The 18,374-nt window shown below is 52.1% G+C and overlaps 9 protein-coding genes across 9 annotated transcripts; 5 read left to right on the forward strand and 4 right to left on the reverse strand.

Annotated features, from left to right (window-relative positions):
- Positions 1 to 99: 99 nt before the first annotated feature.
- Positions 100 to 2,001, forward strand: Z520_05279 (uncharacterized protein; the record flags this gene model as incomplete). The annotated part of the gene is made up of 5 exons (XM_016775782.1): positions 100 to 327; positions 378 to 567; positions 645 to 1,220; positions 1,288 to 1,643; positions 1,711 to 2,001. The coding sequence occupies 5 exons, from the start codon at positions 100 to 102 to the stop codon at positions 1,999 to 2,001; spliced, it is 1,641 nt and encodes a 546-aa protein (XP_016632941.1).
- Positions 2,002 to 2,788: 787 nt separating this feature from the next.
- On the reverse strand, positions 2,789 to 4,200 carry Z520_05280 (uncharacterized protein; the record flags this gene model as incomplete). Its single annotated transcript, XM_016775783.1, has 8 exons — positions 2,789 to 2,921; positions 2,982 to 3,203; positions 3,271 to 3,474; positions 3,536 to 3,624; positions 3,674 to 3,694; positions 3,755 to 3,892; positions 3,952 to 4,032; positions 4,084 to 4,200. 8 exons carry the CDS (start codon positions 4,198 to 4,200, stop codon positions 2,789 to 2,791), a joined length of 1,005 nt encoding a protein of 334 aa, XP_016632942.1.
- Positions 4,201 to 5,002: 802 nt separating this feature from the next.
- Z520_05281 (uncharacterized protein) lies at positions 5,003 to 7,079 on the forward strand (the record flags this gene model as incomplete). The annotated part of the gene is made up of 3 exons (XM_016775784.1): positions 5,003 to 5,009; positions 5,115 to 6,134; positions 6,187 to 7,079. The coding sequence occupies 3 exons, from the start codon at positions 5,003 to 5,005 to the stop codon at positions 7,077 to 7,079; spliced, it is 1,920 nt and encodes a 639-aa protein (XP_016632943.1).
- A 960-nt stretch (positions 7,080 to 8,039) lies between these two features.
- Z520_05282 (uncharacterized protein) lies at positions 8,040 to 9,964 on the reverse strand (the record flags this gene model as incomplete). The annotated part of the gene is made up of 4 exons (XM_016775785.1): positions 8,040 to 8,949; positions 9,014 to 9,710; positions 9,779 to 9,798; positions 9,867 to 9,964. 4 exons carry the CDS (start codon positions 9,962 to 9,964, stop codon positions 8,040 to 8,042), a joined length of 1,725 nt encoding a protein of 574 aa, XP_016632944.1.
- Positions 9,965 to 10,584: 620 nt separating this feature from the next.
- Positions 10,585 to 11,706, reverse strand: Z520_05283 (inorganic pyrophosphatase; the record flags this gene model as incomplete). The annotated part of the gene is made up of 5 exons (XM_016775786.1): positions 10,585 to 10,622; positions 10,674 to 11,046; positions 11,098 to 11,280; positions 11,331 to 11,450; positions 11,509 to 11,706. The coding sequence occupies 5 exons, from the start codon at positions 11,704 to 11,706 to the stop codon at positions 10,585 to 10,587; spliced, it is 912 nt and encodes a 303-aa protein (XP_016632945.1).
- Positions 11,707 to 12,522: 816 nt separating this feature from the next.
- Z520_05284 (uncharacterized protein) lies at positions 12,523 to 13,809 on the forward strand (the record flags this gene model as incomplete). The annotated part of the gene is made up of 1 exon (XM_016775787.1): positions 12,523 to 13,809. The coding sequence occupies one exon, from the start codon at positions 12,523 to 12,525 to the stop codon at positions 13,807 to 13,809; it is 1,287 nt and encodes a 428-aa protein (XP_016632946.1).
- Positions 13,810 to 14,804: 995 nt separating this feature from the next.
- Z520_05285 (uncharacterized protein) lies at positions 14,805 to 15,173 on the reverse strand (the record flags this gene model as incomplete). The annotated part of the gene is made up of 1 exon (XM_016775788.1): positions 14,805 to 15,173. One exon carries the CDS (start codon positions 15,171 to 15,173, stop codon positions 14,805 to 14,807), a length of 369 nt encoding a protein of 122 aa, XP_016632947.1.
- Positions 15,174 to 15,404: 231 nt separating this feature from the next.
- Positions 15,405 to 16,607, forward strand: Z520_05286 (uncharacterized protein; the record flags this gene model as incomplete). Its single annotated transcript, XM_016775789.1, has 1 exon — positions 15,405 to 16,607. The coding sequence occupies one exon, from the start codon at positions 15,405 to 15,407 to the stop codon at positions 16,605 to 16,607; it is 1,203 nt and encodes a 400-aa protein (XP_016632948.1).
- Positions 16,608 to 17,062: 455 nt separating this feature from the next.
- Positions 17,063 to 18,325, forward strand: Z520_05287 (uncharacterized protein; the record flags this gene model as incomplete). Its single annotated transcript, XM_016775790.1, has 1 exon — positions 17,063 to 18,325. One exon carries the CDS (start codon positions 17,063 to 17,065, stop codon positions 18,323 to 18,325), a length of 1,263 nt encoding a protein of 420 aa, XP_016632949.1.
- Between the last annotated feature and the right edge of the window lie 49 nt (positions 18,326 to 18,374).

The raw sequence follows: 18,374 nt of genomic DNA on the forward strand, positions 1-18,374 counted from the left end.
ATGTGTGCTCGACATCTCCCATCTTCATCTCTCGCGCCTCCCTCTCTCAATCCAATCATCTCTCCCAAGCCACGACGCAGCCCAGCCTTTGCGAAAACAATGGCCAAAGACTACAAGCCTGGTAAGCAATGGAACTGGTATAACTTTTGGATATGCCTTGCTGTTGGGTTCTTCGGCCAAATGGCCTTTGGCACCCCTTCAGCCATCATCGGAACCACGCTGGCGCAGCCCGCCTTCCTGATCTACATGGGCCTGCTCGATCCAGAAACGGAAGAACTCACAGCAAACGCAAACTCCCTGATCGGCGCCACGAGTGGAGTTTTCCAGGTAGTTCACCATCTCCAATAGATTCGAGAATGTGACTCATGGTTACATAGGCCGGCGCTTTCTTCGGCGTCCTGGTTGGTAGCTGGGTCATGGACAAGTATGGTCGCAAGGCCGGAGTCATGTACTGTGTCATCCTCTCCATCATAGGGAGCACCCTCCTGGCCGCTGCGCAGAACATCGCTATGTTTATTACATTCCGATTCTTCTCCGGGGCTGGGAGCTGGTCGATGAATGCGTTGAGTAAGACGGCACTTTTCCCCCCATCACCCGTGCACAGAAGAAAGCCTGGAAACACTGACAGAACATCTGAATTATAGTCCCTGTCTACTCTGCCGAACTTGCGCCACCGAAGCTCCGGGGGCTCTTTGTCGGCATGAACGGTATGGGCATCACGGTGGGCTACGCCATGGCCTCCTACATGGGTCTTGCATTCTATTATTCTCCGCACCCAGCGGTGCAATGGCGCGGCCCGTTGGGTCTGGCTCTGGTCTGGCCCATCTTCATGCTCGTGACACTCCTGTTCGTTCCCGAGTCTCCCCGCTGGTTGCTGATGGTCGGCCGTGTCGAAGAGGCGCGGAAGATCACTATGAAACTTCACCATATTAAGGGCGACCCCGATCAGGAATACGCCCGTGGTGAATTTTACCAGATGCAAAAGCAGACCGAGTTTGACATGAAGCTCGATTCCAGCTGGAAAGCTGTGTTCACAAAGCCCAACTATCGCAAACGAGCGGTTCTGGCGATCGGATTCGCCTTTATCGGCCAGAGCACGGCGGTGTTGATTATCAATAACTACGGCCCCACGGTGTATAAAGCCCTCGGCTACGACACGCTCAACCAGCTGATTTTGCAATGTGGATGGATCACCATGGGTATTCCGGCCAACCTGATCGGTGAGTGCCGACGGCCATTTCAATCGTTCCAGCCACACAGGCTCCCAGTAACTAATGATTTCATCAGGCGCAATCCTCATGGACCGTGTCGGTCGGAAGCCGCTCATGCTTACCGGTGTCATTGGATGCTGCGCATGCCTGATCGTCGAAGCAGCCATGATCGCCCAGTTCGCTTCTCCCGTCCCAGCCGTGGACCCGAACCGTGCAGGCCTTAGGGCCGGCGTGGCAGCGTTCTACGTGTTTTTGCTCTTCTACGGCTGCGGCATCGACGTGGCCGGCTTCGTCTACTACGGCGAAATCTGGCCGAATCATCTGAGAGCCAAAGGAGTCGCGCTCGCTGTTGGAACCATCGCAATTTCGGATTTGGTCTACCTGCAGGCTGCTAGCACCGCCTTTGCGAACATCGGATGGAAGTTTTTCTTGGTAAAACCACCCAAACTCCCCAGCGGCCAAAAGCGTTTTTGAGATCTGCTAACGCTGACAAACACAGCTCTTTATCATCCTCTCTGGGTTGGGGGCGGTCTGGGTCTGGGTTTTCCTGCCCGAGACCAAGGGCGTGCCCCTCGAAGAGATGGCGGTGCTGTTCGGCGATTCTGAGGAGGTTGTGGTCTTTTCCGAGAATATCCATGTCGATCACACAACCCATGAACTGGTCGTCGACCCGCGCGGTGAGAGTTCGATCTCCCAGGCTGGTGAACACGAGGGCACGAAGCACCGAGTCCCGCACGTCCCAGACAATGAGAAAGCGCAGGAGTCGGTTGTTGATCATGTATCAGCTTGACAGGCCTAGTGATGATGCCCGGGGGTGCGGAAATGGGTGGCTGCAGATCAGAAACCACGTCTTGCTATTCCTGTACGTGCTGCAAGCGACTCATTTAAGAGTGGCAGTCCTAGTAGATGATCATTTTGTCCTCTGCTATGGACCAAATCCCAAAAAAAAGAAGTCTCGATGGGATTTGCTATGATAGAATACCCGAAGATGACAAAGCCAGGACAGGCGTCTTACAGGCAAAGAGCAATCTTTGGCTCTGAATTCATTGTTGGTGCTCGGAGGATCTATTCAGACCAACGTCGGGCGCGGAAACCTCGACAGTCTTTAACACCTGTTGCTCGATGCTCCTCCCAGCGTCCATTGCCAAATGCCACGTGCAAGCAGCGTTGTCATCTAGTCAGTCAGTCACTAGTCAAATTTTACTATAGTCAAATTTTACTATAGTCAAAGTGGAGTCGACAACCCATACCTATTACAGACAACGCTAAGCCATCTCAGTACAGAGTTTATACCTATCTACGAGGTACGAATGTGGTTATTAATTACTACGTTACCGGATCGGATAAGTATATCTGCGGGCCAATGAGGGTGTATCGTAGGTTGCCAAGCCCTTGGTTAGTCAGACTATAGTGAATGACTAGTGACTAGATATAGTCACGCCCTCCAGATTGACTGATTAGTGACTAGTGACAGACTAGTTGGCAACGCTGCGTGCAAGATGTAAAGAAAATTACACTCTATACATTCCTCGCTATGCGACACAAGTCACGAACAAGACTCTGCATACATGTTTCCACTAGAGCTTTGCGCTGACAAAGTATTTGTTCGTACCTCGCAGCAAGCCGCTAGCGACCTCCATCATCTCCGTCACAATCTCAGCAGCTGTCTGGTCTGCCTTGTTCACAAGCCCACTGACATATCCCATAGGTCTGTTGGAGAAAACCCACTGTCAATGGCTGCACTGGTCAAGGGAGCAAAGAGAGCCATACCTTAGAGCGGCTTGATCCTCAATATCTTCCGACAGCTCACCGCGGTTGTGCAGCTTTTCCATTTCATGGGGCATGACGACAATACCTTTTCCCTCCAATGCCTTCATCTCTTCCTTGCGCCTCGTCTCCCAGTCAAGCACATAGGGGCTAGCGAGCGCACGCAACGGACGACCGGTCCAGAATGTACTCCGGATTGTTGAGTCGAAGCCGGCTTCGATGATACTGATGCACGGGAGTGAACTTTTGTCAGCCAAAACTTCCCCGCCGTCGAATCACAAGGGTATCTCACGCTCGTTTTGAAATCTGGGGAGAGCCGGATTCGCGGGCAGTCACGAAGCGAGTGCCAACCCAAACAGCATCCGCACCCAGCATGAGCGCCGAGGCGAGACCTCGACCGTCGCCTATGCCTCCTGCCGCGACAAGGAGCACTTGTCTTCCCGTGAACTGAGACCTTTGTTTCGTGCAGATATCGGAGCACGCAGGAATCAGAACACTGGCACAGTCAGCCATTGGGCTCCTTGTTTTGAGACATAAACAAGGCGGCCTGCTCTAACCTTGTCGGGATCTCGCCCGTGTGTCCGCCTGCTTCAGCTCCTTGTGCGCAAATCATGTCTGCACCAACGCTGCATGCCCTCGGAACGTGCTGGAAAAATATCAGAGGATTGCTCCAGCAAATGAAAAAGTCTACGTACCTTCGGATGGCCGACCATGTTCTTCACGTTTTGTTAGCGATAGGTTAATGATGGGTCGGTCGCTCAGGGGTTGCTAATTACCATGTACAAAACTCCTGCTGCGTGCAGCTTGTCGACCACCCTCTTTGGGGGAATTCCGACTGCGCACACAAATAATTTGGCCCCTCCCTCGATGATGACTTGGACGAGTTCATCGAGGTTCCCTTTTGTATAGTCGACCTATTGTGACGTCTCTTAGCTGAATACTCTCATCGTGTGTTACCATTGGGAGTCGTTACATTTGTCTTGCGTGCTGAGCCGCCGACCTTTGGAATCAGGAGATCCACGCCAAATGGCAGGGAGGGATCTCGCAGTAGACTCTAGGCCCGGTTATTCTCAAGATCGTGAACGGAGCACATTTGGTCTATTACCTTGAGCTCGTCTATCGCCTCCCGAAGCTGCGCCACTGTGAAGTGAATCCCTCCTATGACACCGAGTCCGCCTAAGGCATTGTTAATGATCTCTGATGGTATGTGGATAGAACCCATGTCTTGCCTGCATTGGACACAGCTGCTGCGAGAGCAGGGCCCGAAGCTCTCCCCATCCCGGCGAGCAGGATAGGGTGCTGAATGCCCAGCAGCTGTGTGACTGGAGTTGTCAGAGACATTTTTCCTTCCTGAGTTTACCGTTTACGGCCTCTAGAGATTGCTGGGTTTCAATGAGACAAGAGAATGGACTTCAGATCGAAAAGTCCGTTCACGTTCCAGAAGCGACAGAGGAGCCCTTGACATCGAACACTATCTAAGAACCCCGACATACACGTCGTATGCATTCGTGTACCTCGGTTCAGAGTGACTCTACTCTGCCGAACTCTGGTTTTAGATTACTGCGGACACCAGATACCTGCCGTGGAATATTGATCCCGCGACTTTCTCCATCGAGGCTCCATGGCGTAGTAGCGGGACGGCGGAATTTTGGTCCACACCTGAAATTCCGCTCAATTTTCCGGATTTGGACGGCCAATGAGCTTGATTGGTGGCTGAAGCCTGGCTGGAGAGTCCGACGCACGAAGCTTGTACCGTATCGTCTTTGTCGAGACCTCGGTGTTTTGTCTGATCTGGCACAAACTACCGATTGCAGGTACAACATAGCCGAAAAAATGTTTCTGTCCAGACTGTGTCTGGGGCTGTTGGTCCAGAGCTCAGGCACGCCATCAGAAGTCATTAGTGAACGGAGACGGCAGAAGAGCAGAAGAGCTTTCAGAATTGAGTACAAGATCAGCAGATTCGATCGATGCGGGAGTATTCGCTGAGGCTTTACCACGACCCGTTGCTGCACCGTACATAGAGCATGGCATGTAAGTCTCAAGGTCTCTTTTGAACTTTCCTACAAAGTCCTTTTCATCAGCATCCGCCAAGCACGATCGACGTTGACAAAGCTAATCAAATATGTGGTCGAGCAGTACCGGTTGCTGCGACAGTCGCTTTTGTCCTCGGAGGTGCTGCGTACCTCGACGCCAAGTATCAGGTCCGCCATGACTATGCAACCGGATCCCTTGTCGGAAACGCCCGACGTGCGAGGAACTTTGTAGAGCAGCGTGCGGCTGAGAACAAGTTGCTGATCTCGCAGATTCTTCAGTCACGGGCCGAGAATCCAAAAGAAGCGGATGAGGTCTTTCTTCTCTTCGAAGACCGGAGCTTCACATGGCGTACTTTCTGGGGGGCTACCAAAAGAATAGCCAACTGGCTGATAGAGGACTCGGCGACAGGTGGAGTCGGGGTTCAGAAAGGCGACATTGTTGCCATGGATGGTGGCAACAGCCCAGAGTATGTGATGCTGTGGTTTGCCATTGAAGCTGTTGGGGCGAGCCCTGCCTTCATCAACTGCAACTTGACAGGCACTCCATTAACCCACTGTGTCAAATTGTGCGACAGCAAGGTCTTGATCGCAGACGTTGCTATTCGAGGCCTAGTGGATCCTGTCCGACAGGGGCTCGAAGGAGACGGCGTGAGAGTTCTGTGGTATCATACAGACTTCTTTGACGAACTGAAGGTTGACAAACCGCTACCCAAAGACAGACAGTGCGGCCACAAGCCGGGCGGAATCGCGGGTCTGATCTACACCAGCGGGACCACTGGCTTGCCGAAAGCGACGGTGATGACCAAAGGTCGAGAAATAAACACGGCGAGAACCATTGCACTATATTTGCGTCTCAAACCGGGCGTTCGCATGTACACCGCCTTGCCACTATACCACGGGTCGGCGCATTCTCTATGCGTCATCCCGGCCATATATGCAGGCTCGACTGTAGTGTTGGGGAGGAAATTCAGCCACAAAACCTTCTGGCCCGAGGTGAGGAGCTCCGGCGCACACATCATCCAGTATGTGGGAGAAATGTGTCGATACCTGGTCAACGCGCCGCCACATCCCGACGACCGCAACCACAATGTCCGCCGGGCGCTGGGCAATGGAATGAGGCCTGGTGCGTACTTCTGGTCTCTGGATGGCACAGGACGAACTAACTCGCAATTCAGACGTATGGGAGGCATTCCGGCAACGCTTTGGCGTCGAGACAATCAATGAGTTCTACGGAGCCACAGAAGGGGTCGGAACTTGCTTCAATGAGAACCGAGGACCCTTTGGAAGGAACGCCGTGACACGGCGAGGGCTTCTCTGGCACTTGATGAATGGGCACCGGGAAGTACGAGTTCAGATCAACATAGAGACCGAGGAAGTTGTTAGAGGCCCGGATGGTTTTGCTGTCAGGTCCAAGATTGGCGAGGCTGGTGAGCTCTTAAGCAAGCTGGATCCGGCTGCCCCGAACACGACTTTCGCCGGGTACTACAAAAACAAGCCTGCAGGAGACAAAAGAATGATTTCAGACGTCTTCCAGAAAGGAGATCTCTGGTTTCGATCGGGGGATCTGACGAGAGAGGACGCCGATGGCTGTGTTTACTTTGTTGACAGATTGGGAGACACCTTTCGCTGGAAAAGTGAAAACGTGTCAACCAACGAAGTTGCAGAGTGTCTCGTACATTTTGAACAGGTGGCCGAGGTCAATGTTTACGGTGTCGAAGTACCGAATGCAGATGGCCGAGCTGGGTGTGCTGCGATCGTGCTGGCCGAGGGACTAAGTGAAGACACATTTGACTTCGGGGGATTTGCACGACACGCTCTGGAGACGCTTCCTCGATATGCTGTCCCAATCTTCATCAGAGTGGTGAAGGAAATACAGTATACAGGTACGATGAAGATGGAAAAGGCGAAGATGAGGAAGGAAGGCATCGATCCGGATAAGATCCATGCAGCGGCCCAAGCTGGCGGGACCCCGGATTCAGTGTATTGGTTGCCACCTGGCAAACAGGCGTATGTGCCGTTTACAGTGGCGGATTGGGTATCGGTCAAGAAGGGGGGTGTCAAGCTTTGATGTGTAGTCTGCGTAGATTTGAAGAACCGTGCGGAGATTCGGAGATTGTAAGGTTACCCTGTAGAGAGCTTCTGTCGTGCCGAAAGAATGCGTCCATGTCATCCTCGTCGACAGGTGAAGTGCGGCGGACCATAGTTCTCGAAACCTCTCTTCGGCGTCTCTCCCATCATGTAAGAGCTTTTCATGCCCTGTTAACGATCGCATTCAACACCTCTTGTAAACACCGCTTGTACATACGCCCAACCCGGCGGATCCTGCAACATGTTGAGTTCCCTTGCCATGCGGCTGACTTGCTTCAGCCGGCCCCTTCCTCACATTCGCCTCTGAGCCTCTGAGCATTTACTACGTAATTTGTTCTATTCTAAGCTCTATAGAGCTATACCGCTATGTACGTATAAAGCGGTGTATATATTATTATATCCTCGGTAAACTTACTGATTTTTTGGATTTTCGCTCGCGACTGTAAATCCATATTGGCACGAGAGATAGACCTTCCAAAGAATCAAAGATCAAGGCAGAGAATGTAGCCGATGTAGCCACAGTGAGTTTAGAACCAATGACAACGACTTTGGTCCAGAATTGGAGTGGAAATGCTGAACGGAACTGGAAACCATCTTCAGGGTCTGCTTGATGCATTGGGCTGACACCGGCTGAGCAATAGGGATCGTGTACCGAGTACTCGTCGTCCAATGGTCGAGCAGATGCAAAGTCAGCCACACCCGTAGCCTCGCGTAGGCAACGCCCATTTGGGGCGAAGCGTGTTGAGGCTCTACTCCAGAGAAGCCACCTGTTGCGAGCGAGACTTGTGAGGGTCTTATCCAAGGAGGATGTTGTCCCATGTAGACTGAGAGAATGAGGGAAATAGTCCTGACAGTCTTTTCACGCAACGAAAGGCTAGTGAAAAGGAATGGCTGCAATAAACTGGTATTCCCGTAGCACCAAAGAGGCTTGTATTCATCATCAAGCCAAGTGCTTCAGCCGTCTGGCAGCTTCTGCCGAGATCAAGGAGCACAACGCCCCGATAAACATACACACGGCGATTGCATTAGGCGCATTCTTCTTTAGATTGAGCCACCGATGATGGTCGGGATCTTCGTCAGCGACATCATCATGCTGGCTCGGCTCTAGGATCGAGAAGACAATCCAACTAACAAAAGTTCCGACGAATTGCGGTAGGGTCGTGTAGACATTCAACACGCCTAGGTAGACGCCTGCAAGCTCTCCTGTGGAAGAATGAGCGTCGCCTTCATCGGGATGATTGAGTCGCAGCACACCCTCAGAAAAGGCCCTGCGATGTTGTCGTAGATCTTCTATTTCGACACCGTAGTTCTCATCGAAGCTGCCACGGACTGCCGTGTAACCAGGTACAGTCGATCCGTTGACGTTGGCACGTGATCCAGAGGACATCCTGTTGATCTCGATACCTAGCAGCCCAAACGGTGCCCAGCACGATATGGCCCAGGGTACGCCACAAGCAGCCACCAGAGTGGTTGCAGAAGACAGCGTGCGGACCCAAGGGGCAAATATCGTGATGAGCGCGAACAGAAGATTCGATAAGCTCCACGCCGAGATGAGATCAGGCTGAATGTTGTAGGCCTTGCTCAAGATCACCTTCAAAGGTTTGGGTATCGAAGCAGGAGGTCTTGGGGTAAATTTCACCTTAGGTGCATCGGGTGATTTGATGAGGGATGGGAAAACGACCGACGCACAGAAGGTGGTCAAGGAGAAAAACACCAACGCAAGGCTTCCTAGTCGCCCTACATTTCCCAGAGCATCGTGCTCATCCTTCACACCTGGTTCTGGAGCAGGATGTTCGTAGCGATAGTAGATTTCTCCCACGAATGTGCTTGAGTAGAATAGGAAGGGAAACCTAGGATTGATACCTCTCAGTGTCTCTCCCTTTGCTGCCAATCCTTGAGGGGAATTTGACTCACCATCCAACCCAGTTCCAAAATTGCACCCAACAAATGGCTCGTATGCGTGAAGGGAGGTTGGTTGTCTTCCGCCAAAGACCAAAGAGCACCTCTTTCACCGAGGTATTGTCGTCCTCGCTAGGCAACCTCACTCTCTCTGTCACAGCCCAACACGTTATGCCCACCGTGAACCACAAAGCTAACGTTGCAATGACCGTCATTTTCTTGAACTGGGAGTCACCTCCTATCCAAGGTGGCAACATCGAGACCAGATCAAAGGTGCCAATAAAGTAGCTGGCCAGATGCCCCGCTGCAACAAGCCTCGATGCCCAAGCGGATCCAGCTTGTTGCTGCGAGATGGGTAATGTGTCGACAATCAAGCTGCGACAACACGCCTGGACTGCATTGATTGAAAAGTCCAAGGCATATATGCACATGACAGCAGCCAGGATTGTCGTGCTCTTCTTCGTATCGCCCTCGGGCAAGAAGTAGCCCACTACTTCAGATGTCCAGCCCAGCAACAGCAATCCGGCACCTGTGATAATCGCTCCATAGACCATATAAGGTCTTCGCCTGCCATATCTTGACGTTGATTTGTCCGCATAAGCCCCGACTATTGGTTGCATGATCAAGCCTGACAGCGGCCCTGCGATCCATACCAGAGATGTTTTCGACTTTGTGAGACCGAGTTGGAGAAGGTAGGGAGTGCCGTATGTCACTGCCAATCGCCGTCAGCGTGTTCCAATTGACCAAGCCCAGCGAGATTGTGAAGGTCGATGAGCTTACTCTCCAAGCCCCAGCAGAATCTATTTTCAAGCAGTTGTCAGTTTCACATATTCCCCATCGAAGCCGAAATGGAAGTGGCGCCACATACTGAATGCCGACCAGAGAGGCGGCGAGCAAGCACATACGGATAGCTTCAGTTGAGCCTCTGATGGAGGGTGTGCCACTCCATGCTGTGGCTTTCTCCATCTCATAGGGGAAACGCGGAAAAGAGAGGTTCGAGATCGTGTCGCGCTGGCCGCTGCGGGACCAGGGACACCAGCGTAATGAAGCGTACAGAGAGCAGGCTCTCTGCGGTCACTATCAGCGACCACAGGAATATATTAAATTCCATCACTTAGAAAAGGGGGATTTCCTTATCGCAGCGTGGATGCCATTATCTTGGGAGGTCGCGTGCCACAGACTCCTTGAAAATTAACGACCTCGGGAGACGCGTTTCTAGTTCCAGGTGATGACGCACTTCATCCCCTTCGCAATGAGGACACTAGGTACCTACCTAGGTAGGTACTTAGTAGTACGAGGTACCTAGGTATGAATAAGGAGACAGCCACCTTACGGGTCAGCAATACTAATGTTTACCTAGGTATGTCGAGGCTCGTAGACCCTCTTCACATCCGTAACTGCGCCTGATGAGGCTTGTGGAAGGCTTATCCTGGCGCAGTCAAGCATTGATCACGAAGCCATTTTCTTTTGCAACTCTTCTCCATTCTGGCTGGATCAGCTACATGCTTGACATTTGTAAAGTTTTAGTCTATGTGAATGGGTCTTGGACACGACTACGAGTTCCACTCTCTTTTCAGGCCCGAACCTCATTTCTTCACGTAATCTTCCGAAGTTGCACCAGCTCCTGGAGGAAATCAGCCAACAACCTAGGGCGGTGCAGATCAGACGGCCGCACCAGAGATGAAGAACCACTTGTCAACGCTTCCGTCGATTGGCGCAGGAGGAAGGTTCTGTCCCGGCGGGATCTTGGAGAGTTGCGATGGGTCGACACGATCAGGAGAGCTGGTATTTGTGACATTGGCCAGGTTGATATCGCCACGTTGTTGCTTGCCGGTGATCAGGCGTTCCCAAGCGTCACTGCATTCGCGGATGATCTCCTCGGCGTACTTCTTGTTCTTGCATTCACCACTGAAGGCGAACTGGTTCTCAGGCTTGCCATCTGGGATCTTGTAGATGCGGAACCATTCGTTCGTCGCGCGGAGCAGGCCAGGAAGATGACGCTCGACGTCTTCAATATCGTTCAGCTTGGGAGCAAGAGGATCGTTGACCTACAGCGATGTTAGGGATAGATGAGCCGGTATATAGCGATGACAACTCACATCGATGACGATAATCTTCCAGTCGGTCTCTTCTTCGTCGAGGAGGGCCATGACACCGAGGACCTTGACCTGCTTGATCTGACCAGTGTAGCCGACCAGCTCGCCAATTTCGCAGACGTCCAATGGATCGTTATCACCCTTTGCCTTGGTTTCGGGGTGAACGACATTGGGATCTTCCCAGGTCTGTCAACTGTTAATCAAGTGCCATCTCTTCGCCTTTCACCGCCACTCACTCTTGGGAAAGCACCATAGTTCCAGAGGTAGCCCTTGTGAGGAAAGCAGTTGCGAACAAATCGGAGCTTCCCTTTCTTGACGTCTTGCTTGATAGGATTCAGGAATTCGTCCTTGGAAATCTAGTTGGCGGTCAGCAACTGCGGTGGTTTTTACGTCTTTGCGTTTGAGATGTCCTACCTCGAGCTTTGCGTTGGACCATCTGGGAATCTCGACGACCATGTTCAGAATTGTTTGCTGCTCATTGGCGTATAGAGGAATGTCATGGAAGGGCGAGACTGGGGTGCCATCTTTCTCAATGTAGCATCGGAACTCATTCGTGTGAAGAGCACCGATTTTTCTGGGCTGGTATTCGGAAGGTTGCTTGCTGTACGACATTGTGGAATACGCTGGACGTGATGATGAGGCAGAAGCAGAAGCAGAGAGATGTCGAGCAATAGCTTCTGAGCGTTGGGAAGCTATGGTGGTAGAGGTGGAGTGACGGAGGGGAGGAGAGATAGAATTTTCTGTCGGCTTGGTGGAAGCCAGGGCGAAAGTGCCAGTGAGAGAACGATGAGCAAACTTGTTGGAGGCAGTGGCGGGCAGGGCGCGGGGCGGGAGGCACAGTGGGAGGCACCGTGTTGACAATTGGCGGTGAAATGACGATGGACTCTGAATGGACGAGAGATCGGAGCACGAGGAGAGGCTGCTGCAGGTTCGCAAAGGGTGAATTCTGAAAAATGTGCTAGACGCCCGAGACATGTGCATGTGAAGGATGAAATAGACCAGACTAGACTACTGTTCAAGACCTTTACTTTTCTAGTCTTGCAATCTGACTGTGCAACGGCTTTCCAGATTTCCACCTCGGTATGCGAGAATGACTTGAGCTTCCCATACCCCGAAATACCATGGAATTTTGGATATGATATCAATGGGGGGACAGCACCTCAATCAATTCCGAGTTTTTAGCTATCTTCACGTGATACGGGCATCTACCTCTATCTGCACGTGATGCTAATTCTCCAAATTTGCCCGATCGCAGACTGCGCAACTGCGCTCTCCATGAACAACGTGCGGACAAATCATTTGGCTCTTCCACAATCTTGATTCACCACTGCGCTCCATATGACTGTTGGCCATGCTGCTCGGCCGCAGTCTCTGTTACGACGCTCTCTATCCCTCCTAGACTTCCTTTTGCCCTCTCATGCTCCGAGGATGGCAACTCCTCTTCCTTTTCAGGATGTTCCCCATGTCGCAATTCCCGCGAGAGGCGTTGACTACAGGGGCAAGATAGTTCTCGCTCCCATGGTGCGGTCGGGAGAACTCCCATCACGCCTTCTGGCTCTCAAGTACGGCGCAGACCTGGTATGGGGTCCTGAGACGGTCGACCGATCCATGATTGGAACCACACAAAACACAAACCCTCGAACTGGCTGCATAGAGTGGACGCGCACCTCCAACAATAACTCAACCAGTGTGATATACCGCATCGACCCACAGAGAGAGTCGGACAAACTAATCTATCAAATCGGTACCGCTTCACCCGACTACGCCGTTCAAGCTGCAACACTTGTTGCTCCTTATGTTCGTGGAATCGATGTGAATGCCGGGTGCCCAAAGCCTTTCTCCACTTCAGGAGGCATGGGCGCAGCGCTGCTTCGAACTCCGGATCATCTTTGTAACATCCTGACCGCTTTGGTCACGAAAGTGGGAACACCTTATGAAATCGGTATCAGCGTCAAGATTCGGTTGCTCGAGACCCCTGACTTGACCTCGGAGCTTGTCAATAAACTGTGTAAAACTGGTATTACTGGCTTGACTATTCATTGCAGGACGACGCCAATGAGGCCGAGAGAACGCGCTATCAGGGAGCAACTCCGGATGATCGGCGATATATGCAGAAGCCATGGGGTTGCTTGCCTAATGAATGGAGATGTGAGATCTCGTGAAGAAGGTCTGGCTCTGGCGAAGGAGTATGGTGTCGACGGAGCAATGATTGCCACGGCCGCTGAAGCTAATTCGTCGGTGTTTCGCAGCAAGGAGCAGGGTGGGTTGGCAGCTTGGCCGGAGGTTGTCAAAGAGTACTTGCAGCTTGCAATGAGCGTCGAGAACAAATGGGGTAACACAAAATTCCTGCTATCTCAGCTCATGCCAGGGAAGAATCCCGCCTATCAACCCGTTCAAAAGTCACGAAGCTACACAGAAGTACTCTCGCTTTTGGAGATTTCTGATTCAGATCTTGTGGCGAAGGCAAAAGAGATTGATCACATCCTCCGTTTGGACATGCCACAAATAACCAAAGCAGATATTAAGCGACAGCACAAACAGGAGAACCGAGAGAACCACAACAAGAAACAAGAAAAGAAGAGGGTCCTGGAACAAAGAGGTGACCAGAACGAACATATCCACCAGGAGCGGAACAAGAAGCAAAAAGCCGAGATCGCAGCAGAGAACTCCGGATTTGATGGAGTGGGCCAAGGCGCGATGGCGGTAGCAGCGTGAATCCGCAGGACATTGCTTCTTGATCCGGTACCAGTTTTCAGTCGGCTCTGGTCCTCAAAAGTCTGATTGGCTTTTAACCGAAATCAGACGACTCTGCCTAACACACCACAGCTGAACCGGCGAGCGTGCGTCGATGTGCCTGGAGGATATTCTGACGTCTCTTGGACGTGCCGGAAGGCATCGAGCGCCGTTCTGTCGGGGTTAGGAGAGATCTGAGGTCGCTTGACGGCTCCCAAGGCAGAGATTTGGAGACCGGTTGTGATCCTCTGAAGTTGCTCGGTTTGACAGACTGAGCAGAGTTTGTTCCGGAGGCGGCACTTCTAGAACGTTTGATGGCAGAAAAAGGACCAGAAGGCATTCAGAGCCTTAGCCCGTTCTCAAACAACATTACCAGAGCTGCATTCACTCGGAATCAATGGGCAGAGACAGCCGCGAAGCCTGCCATCATAGTCTTCAGAAAACATGTTGACTGTTTCGAGGCTATCACGTTCTCTATCTTCCATCGTCGCAAATATAGAAGACACAATCCGTGTCTTGCTTTCCTGCTTTTGTACACAATTTACAGATATATCTTGTGGCCGACAATAGTATCTACAACAGCAAAGGCAGGGGCACGACTGTGATTGCCCAGCTCGCTATTAATACATGCTGATTCAGTCTCCGAATTAATATCGCCAGACCTGATCCATCGAGGCTGAGGGATTTCTCTGCTGTCGTTTCCATGCAAAAAGACCATGTCCCTACACCTCCAACCCTGCATAGACCCCAGAATCAAGTGTCCCTCCGGAGTCTTTGAACGCCTAGAGCTAGGCTTGTTGTATCGACGTTCGTCTTCGTAAGAAGCAGAGTTTGTAAGCACCTGCGAGCTTTAATGCGGCCCGCAGATCCCCATCGGCTTCGCCTGGTCTGACTCTCAGACATTTGTGGTGCTTGATCCATTTCCCTCGCAGTACGCTTAACAGAGCTTGTATATTCATCGAGATTCAGGAGCCTCCTCAACCAGCCAGCTCTTCCTTTCTTGCCAATACCCTTGCGTGCCTGTCCACTTCTTCCACAATGTCGTGTAATGTCACTCTCTCCCCAGATCCTTTCTTTCCCTTGTTCACGCTTGTCGTCGGATTTCCCTCGAGGTTCTTCTGTCGCGAAGCCTCAGCTCCCCATGAGTATTTTACCACTTTGCCATCTTTGAATCCGAGTTCCAAAGTGCTGGGTTCGGTGGAGGTTCGCGGGAGAGCAATGGAGGATATCTTGAGGTTCTTGTGGGCGTCTGCAGGGAGGAGGGTGAGGAACAGGCGCGGAATTTTGGATGATGCGCTGAAGGGGTTGAATCTCGCTGTTAGCGAGGTCAAGTATGTCGTTATCATGTTTCTGTTTCGACTGACGGTCTGTCGTGTATTACTTAGAAGAAATCCATGGTCGCATTGGTTTTGTTCTCGAAAAGGCCGCCGGGTCGAGGGCTTCGGCAGACCTGCCGAGCTGCCTACGCTCCATGTCGCGTTTGCACTGTTTGCACTGTTTGCACCTACGACTGTGAATACTCTGGACATATCAACTTCCAAACAGGCACGACCTCCTAGTCCACGTCGCGTGCAAAGATGTCTCTATCCCTGTCGCAACGCCTCCAAGCACTTGCAGACTCATACAAAGAGATACTCTCCCAAATTCAAGAACTCCGCAGGTTTTCGGCCAGCTCTTATCCCTCCGGCAATCCAGATGAACGACGTCTCGAGCTCGCTACTGAAATCCATGACAATCTCAAGGAACAAGAGGATAGACTAGAAATTCTACGACAGGAATTCGAAGACGATGCTATCCCGAATCACCGACGAGACCTCTCGAGTCGAGAAAGCGAGCGGGAGAGAAACGCGGACTTGCTAGCGCGACTCTCGGAGGACCTGAAGAGCGCGCGAGCCAATTTTCGAAAAGCACAACTTCAAGCGAAGAGGACCGCAGATGCAGAAAAGCGCAAGGAGAGAGAACAGTTGTTTGCAGATCGGAAACAAGATGGCGGCAAACAGCAAGCCCGAGGACGGGCTACACATGAGAAATTGACGCAGGATGAACTAGCCCTGCGCGCTGCGGAAGACGTTACGATCGCGCTACGGAGGGTCCATAATCAACTCGAAGGAGAGCTCTCGGTCTCACAGTTCGCTCAACAGACTTTGGAAGAGAGTCAACAGGCGCTGGACAGCTTGTCGTACAGTTACGCGGGGACCACGGATTTATTGAAAGCGAGCAGGGGATTCGTGGGTCAGTTGGTCCGCAGCAACAAGTCGGATACTTGGTTCTTGAAGTCGTCCTTCTACATACTTGCTGCGACGATATGCTGGCTCTTCTACAGAAGGATCCTCTACGGGCCGATGATGTTGTTTATTTGGTGGCCCCTGCGGATCATGTGGTGGGTCACTCTGAAAAGCTTTGGAGTCGTGGGACTGGGTGGCAGGTCCGAGGTTGTGACATCGCCTGCTCCTTCAGTGCCTTCTCTCACAGTCTCAATGCCTGGCATGAATGCAAGAGGCATGCCTACGCACAAATCCAACGTTTATTTCAAAAGCATGGAGCTGCCGGCGAAAGGTGGAGGTGCGAGAGGACCGCCGCCAGAGATTCCGCAACAGCAAACTTCGCCCGAAGAGGCTGCTGACAGCATGATTGAGAGAATCGGAAGGATGATGGAAGATCAGGGGACGAACGTGGATGATATTACGGATGAAGAACGAAGGGCGCAACAAGACCAGCCCAGAAATACGAAGAAGAGGATGATGGAGGTAGACGTCGAGCAAGCGAGGGATGAGTTATGACCTGACAAAATGACGAAATTGACGTTTGCTCCGACTCCTTTGGCTTTCCTTGTATGAGTGTACCCTTGCGTGGGCTTGACGATTGGCCTCCTGACTTTGTTCAGCCTTGTGTCATTATACACAACCTTTTCTCTTGTCACGCCGCTTCAACACGTCCTCAGGAGTACATCCTATGTATTCCTTCTAAATACCTCCTGGGAAGACTCCAGGAGCATCTTCTAGGAAATCTTCTAAGACGGTTCAACACCCTATTGACTTGGGCCTGTTTGTTGGACGAAGAGTCCATCACGTGCAACGATTTTCTTGCCAAGACTGGGAGCCACTTAACGCGTCCCAGGGATTAATCCCGGGGATCAATCCCAGGGACGCGTCCCCGCGACAACTTTTGGTGCTCTGGTGGCCGTCTTTGAGCAACCAGCCTACAGACAAATTCACCATTACAGCAAAACCCGAAGATGGCCAACTTTTTCGACCGCAACCGCGCAGCAGCTTCAAGCTCGAAAAACCCTACCAACAAGTCGATTATAGAAACAGCGCCTGCGGCGCAGCCCTGGACGGAGAAGTATCGGCCGCGGAGCCTCGAAGAAGTCAAGAGCCAGGAACATGCCACCGAGACACTTCGTCGAATGGTCAACGCCTCAAACTTGCCTCATTTGCTCTGCTACGGCCCACCGGGGAATGGCAAGACATCTACGATCCTGGCGCTGTGTCGAGAACTGTTTGGTCCGGAATTGATGAAGACGAGGGTGCTTGAACTCAACGCCTCGGACGAACGAGGTCTCTCGGTAATTAGAGAGAGAGTGAAGCAGTTCGCAAGCCTGCACCTGACGCACCCTTCCTCAGAGGAATACCGCAAAAAGTATCCCTGCCCAAATTTCAAGGTGGTCCTGTTGGACGAGGCGGACCAGCTCACGCAGGATGCGCAGGGTGCGTTGAGGCGAGTCATGGAGATCCACAGCGCGACCACCAGGTTTGCACTGTGCTGCAACTACATCTCGAGGATCATCGACCCCATAGCCTCGCGGTGTTCCAAATTCCGATTCAAGGCCCTGGAAGGATCCGAGGCAGTCGCGCGTATCGAGGCCATTCTCAAGGCGGAGAATGTGAAATACGAAGAGGGCGTCATTGAAAGGACTCTGAAAGTGTCGGACGGCGATCTTCGACGTGCCATCAATCTTCTCCAGAGCGCTGCTCGACTCGTTGGCGCTTCGTCTTCGTCCTCCACTTCCACATCGAACTCTACGAACGGCCACAAAAAGAGAGTGATCGCAGACGAATCGGATGAGGAAATGGAGGATGTCGACACCGCCGCCGCCGCATCAAAACCTGCTGCACAGTCAAACAATAACAATATGATCAAGATATCAGACATAAATGAAATCGCGGGGACGTTCCCGCCGAATCTCACAGACAACCTCATCTCCGTCCTCCAAAAGGGCAACACGCGAAACTACAACAACATCGCCTCGGAAATCACCAACATCGTAGCGAGCGGGTACGCCGCCAACGAGGTCCTCTCTGCGCTGTATTCAGCCGTGGTGCTTGGCGAGGAAGACGTAACCGTCGCCGTCAACGGCAAACAAGATGCAGCCATGAGGAAAAAGTACAAGTTGACGGCCATCTTCTCCGAGTTTGACAAGAAATTGGTCGACGGGGTTGATGAGCATCTCGCATTGCTGGATATGAGTTGTCAGGTTGCGGGGGTTCTGGCTGCTTGAATTGAACGTATTGAGGGCTGGGGTTGTGGTGGTCGTCACCTTATGTGGC

Source organism: Fonsecaea multimorphosa (genome assembly GCF_000836435.1).
Source record: "Fonsecaea multimorphosa CBS 102226 unplaced genomic scaffold supercont1.9, whole genome shotgun sequence".
Classification (NCBI taxonomy): domain Eukaryota; kingdom Fungi; phylum Ascomycota; class Eurotiomycetes; order Chaetothyriales; family Herpotrichiellaceae; genus Fonsecaea; species Fonsecaea multimorphosa.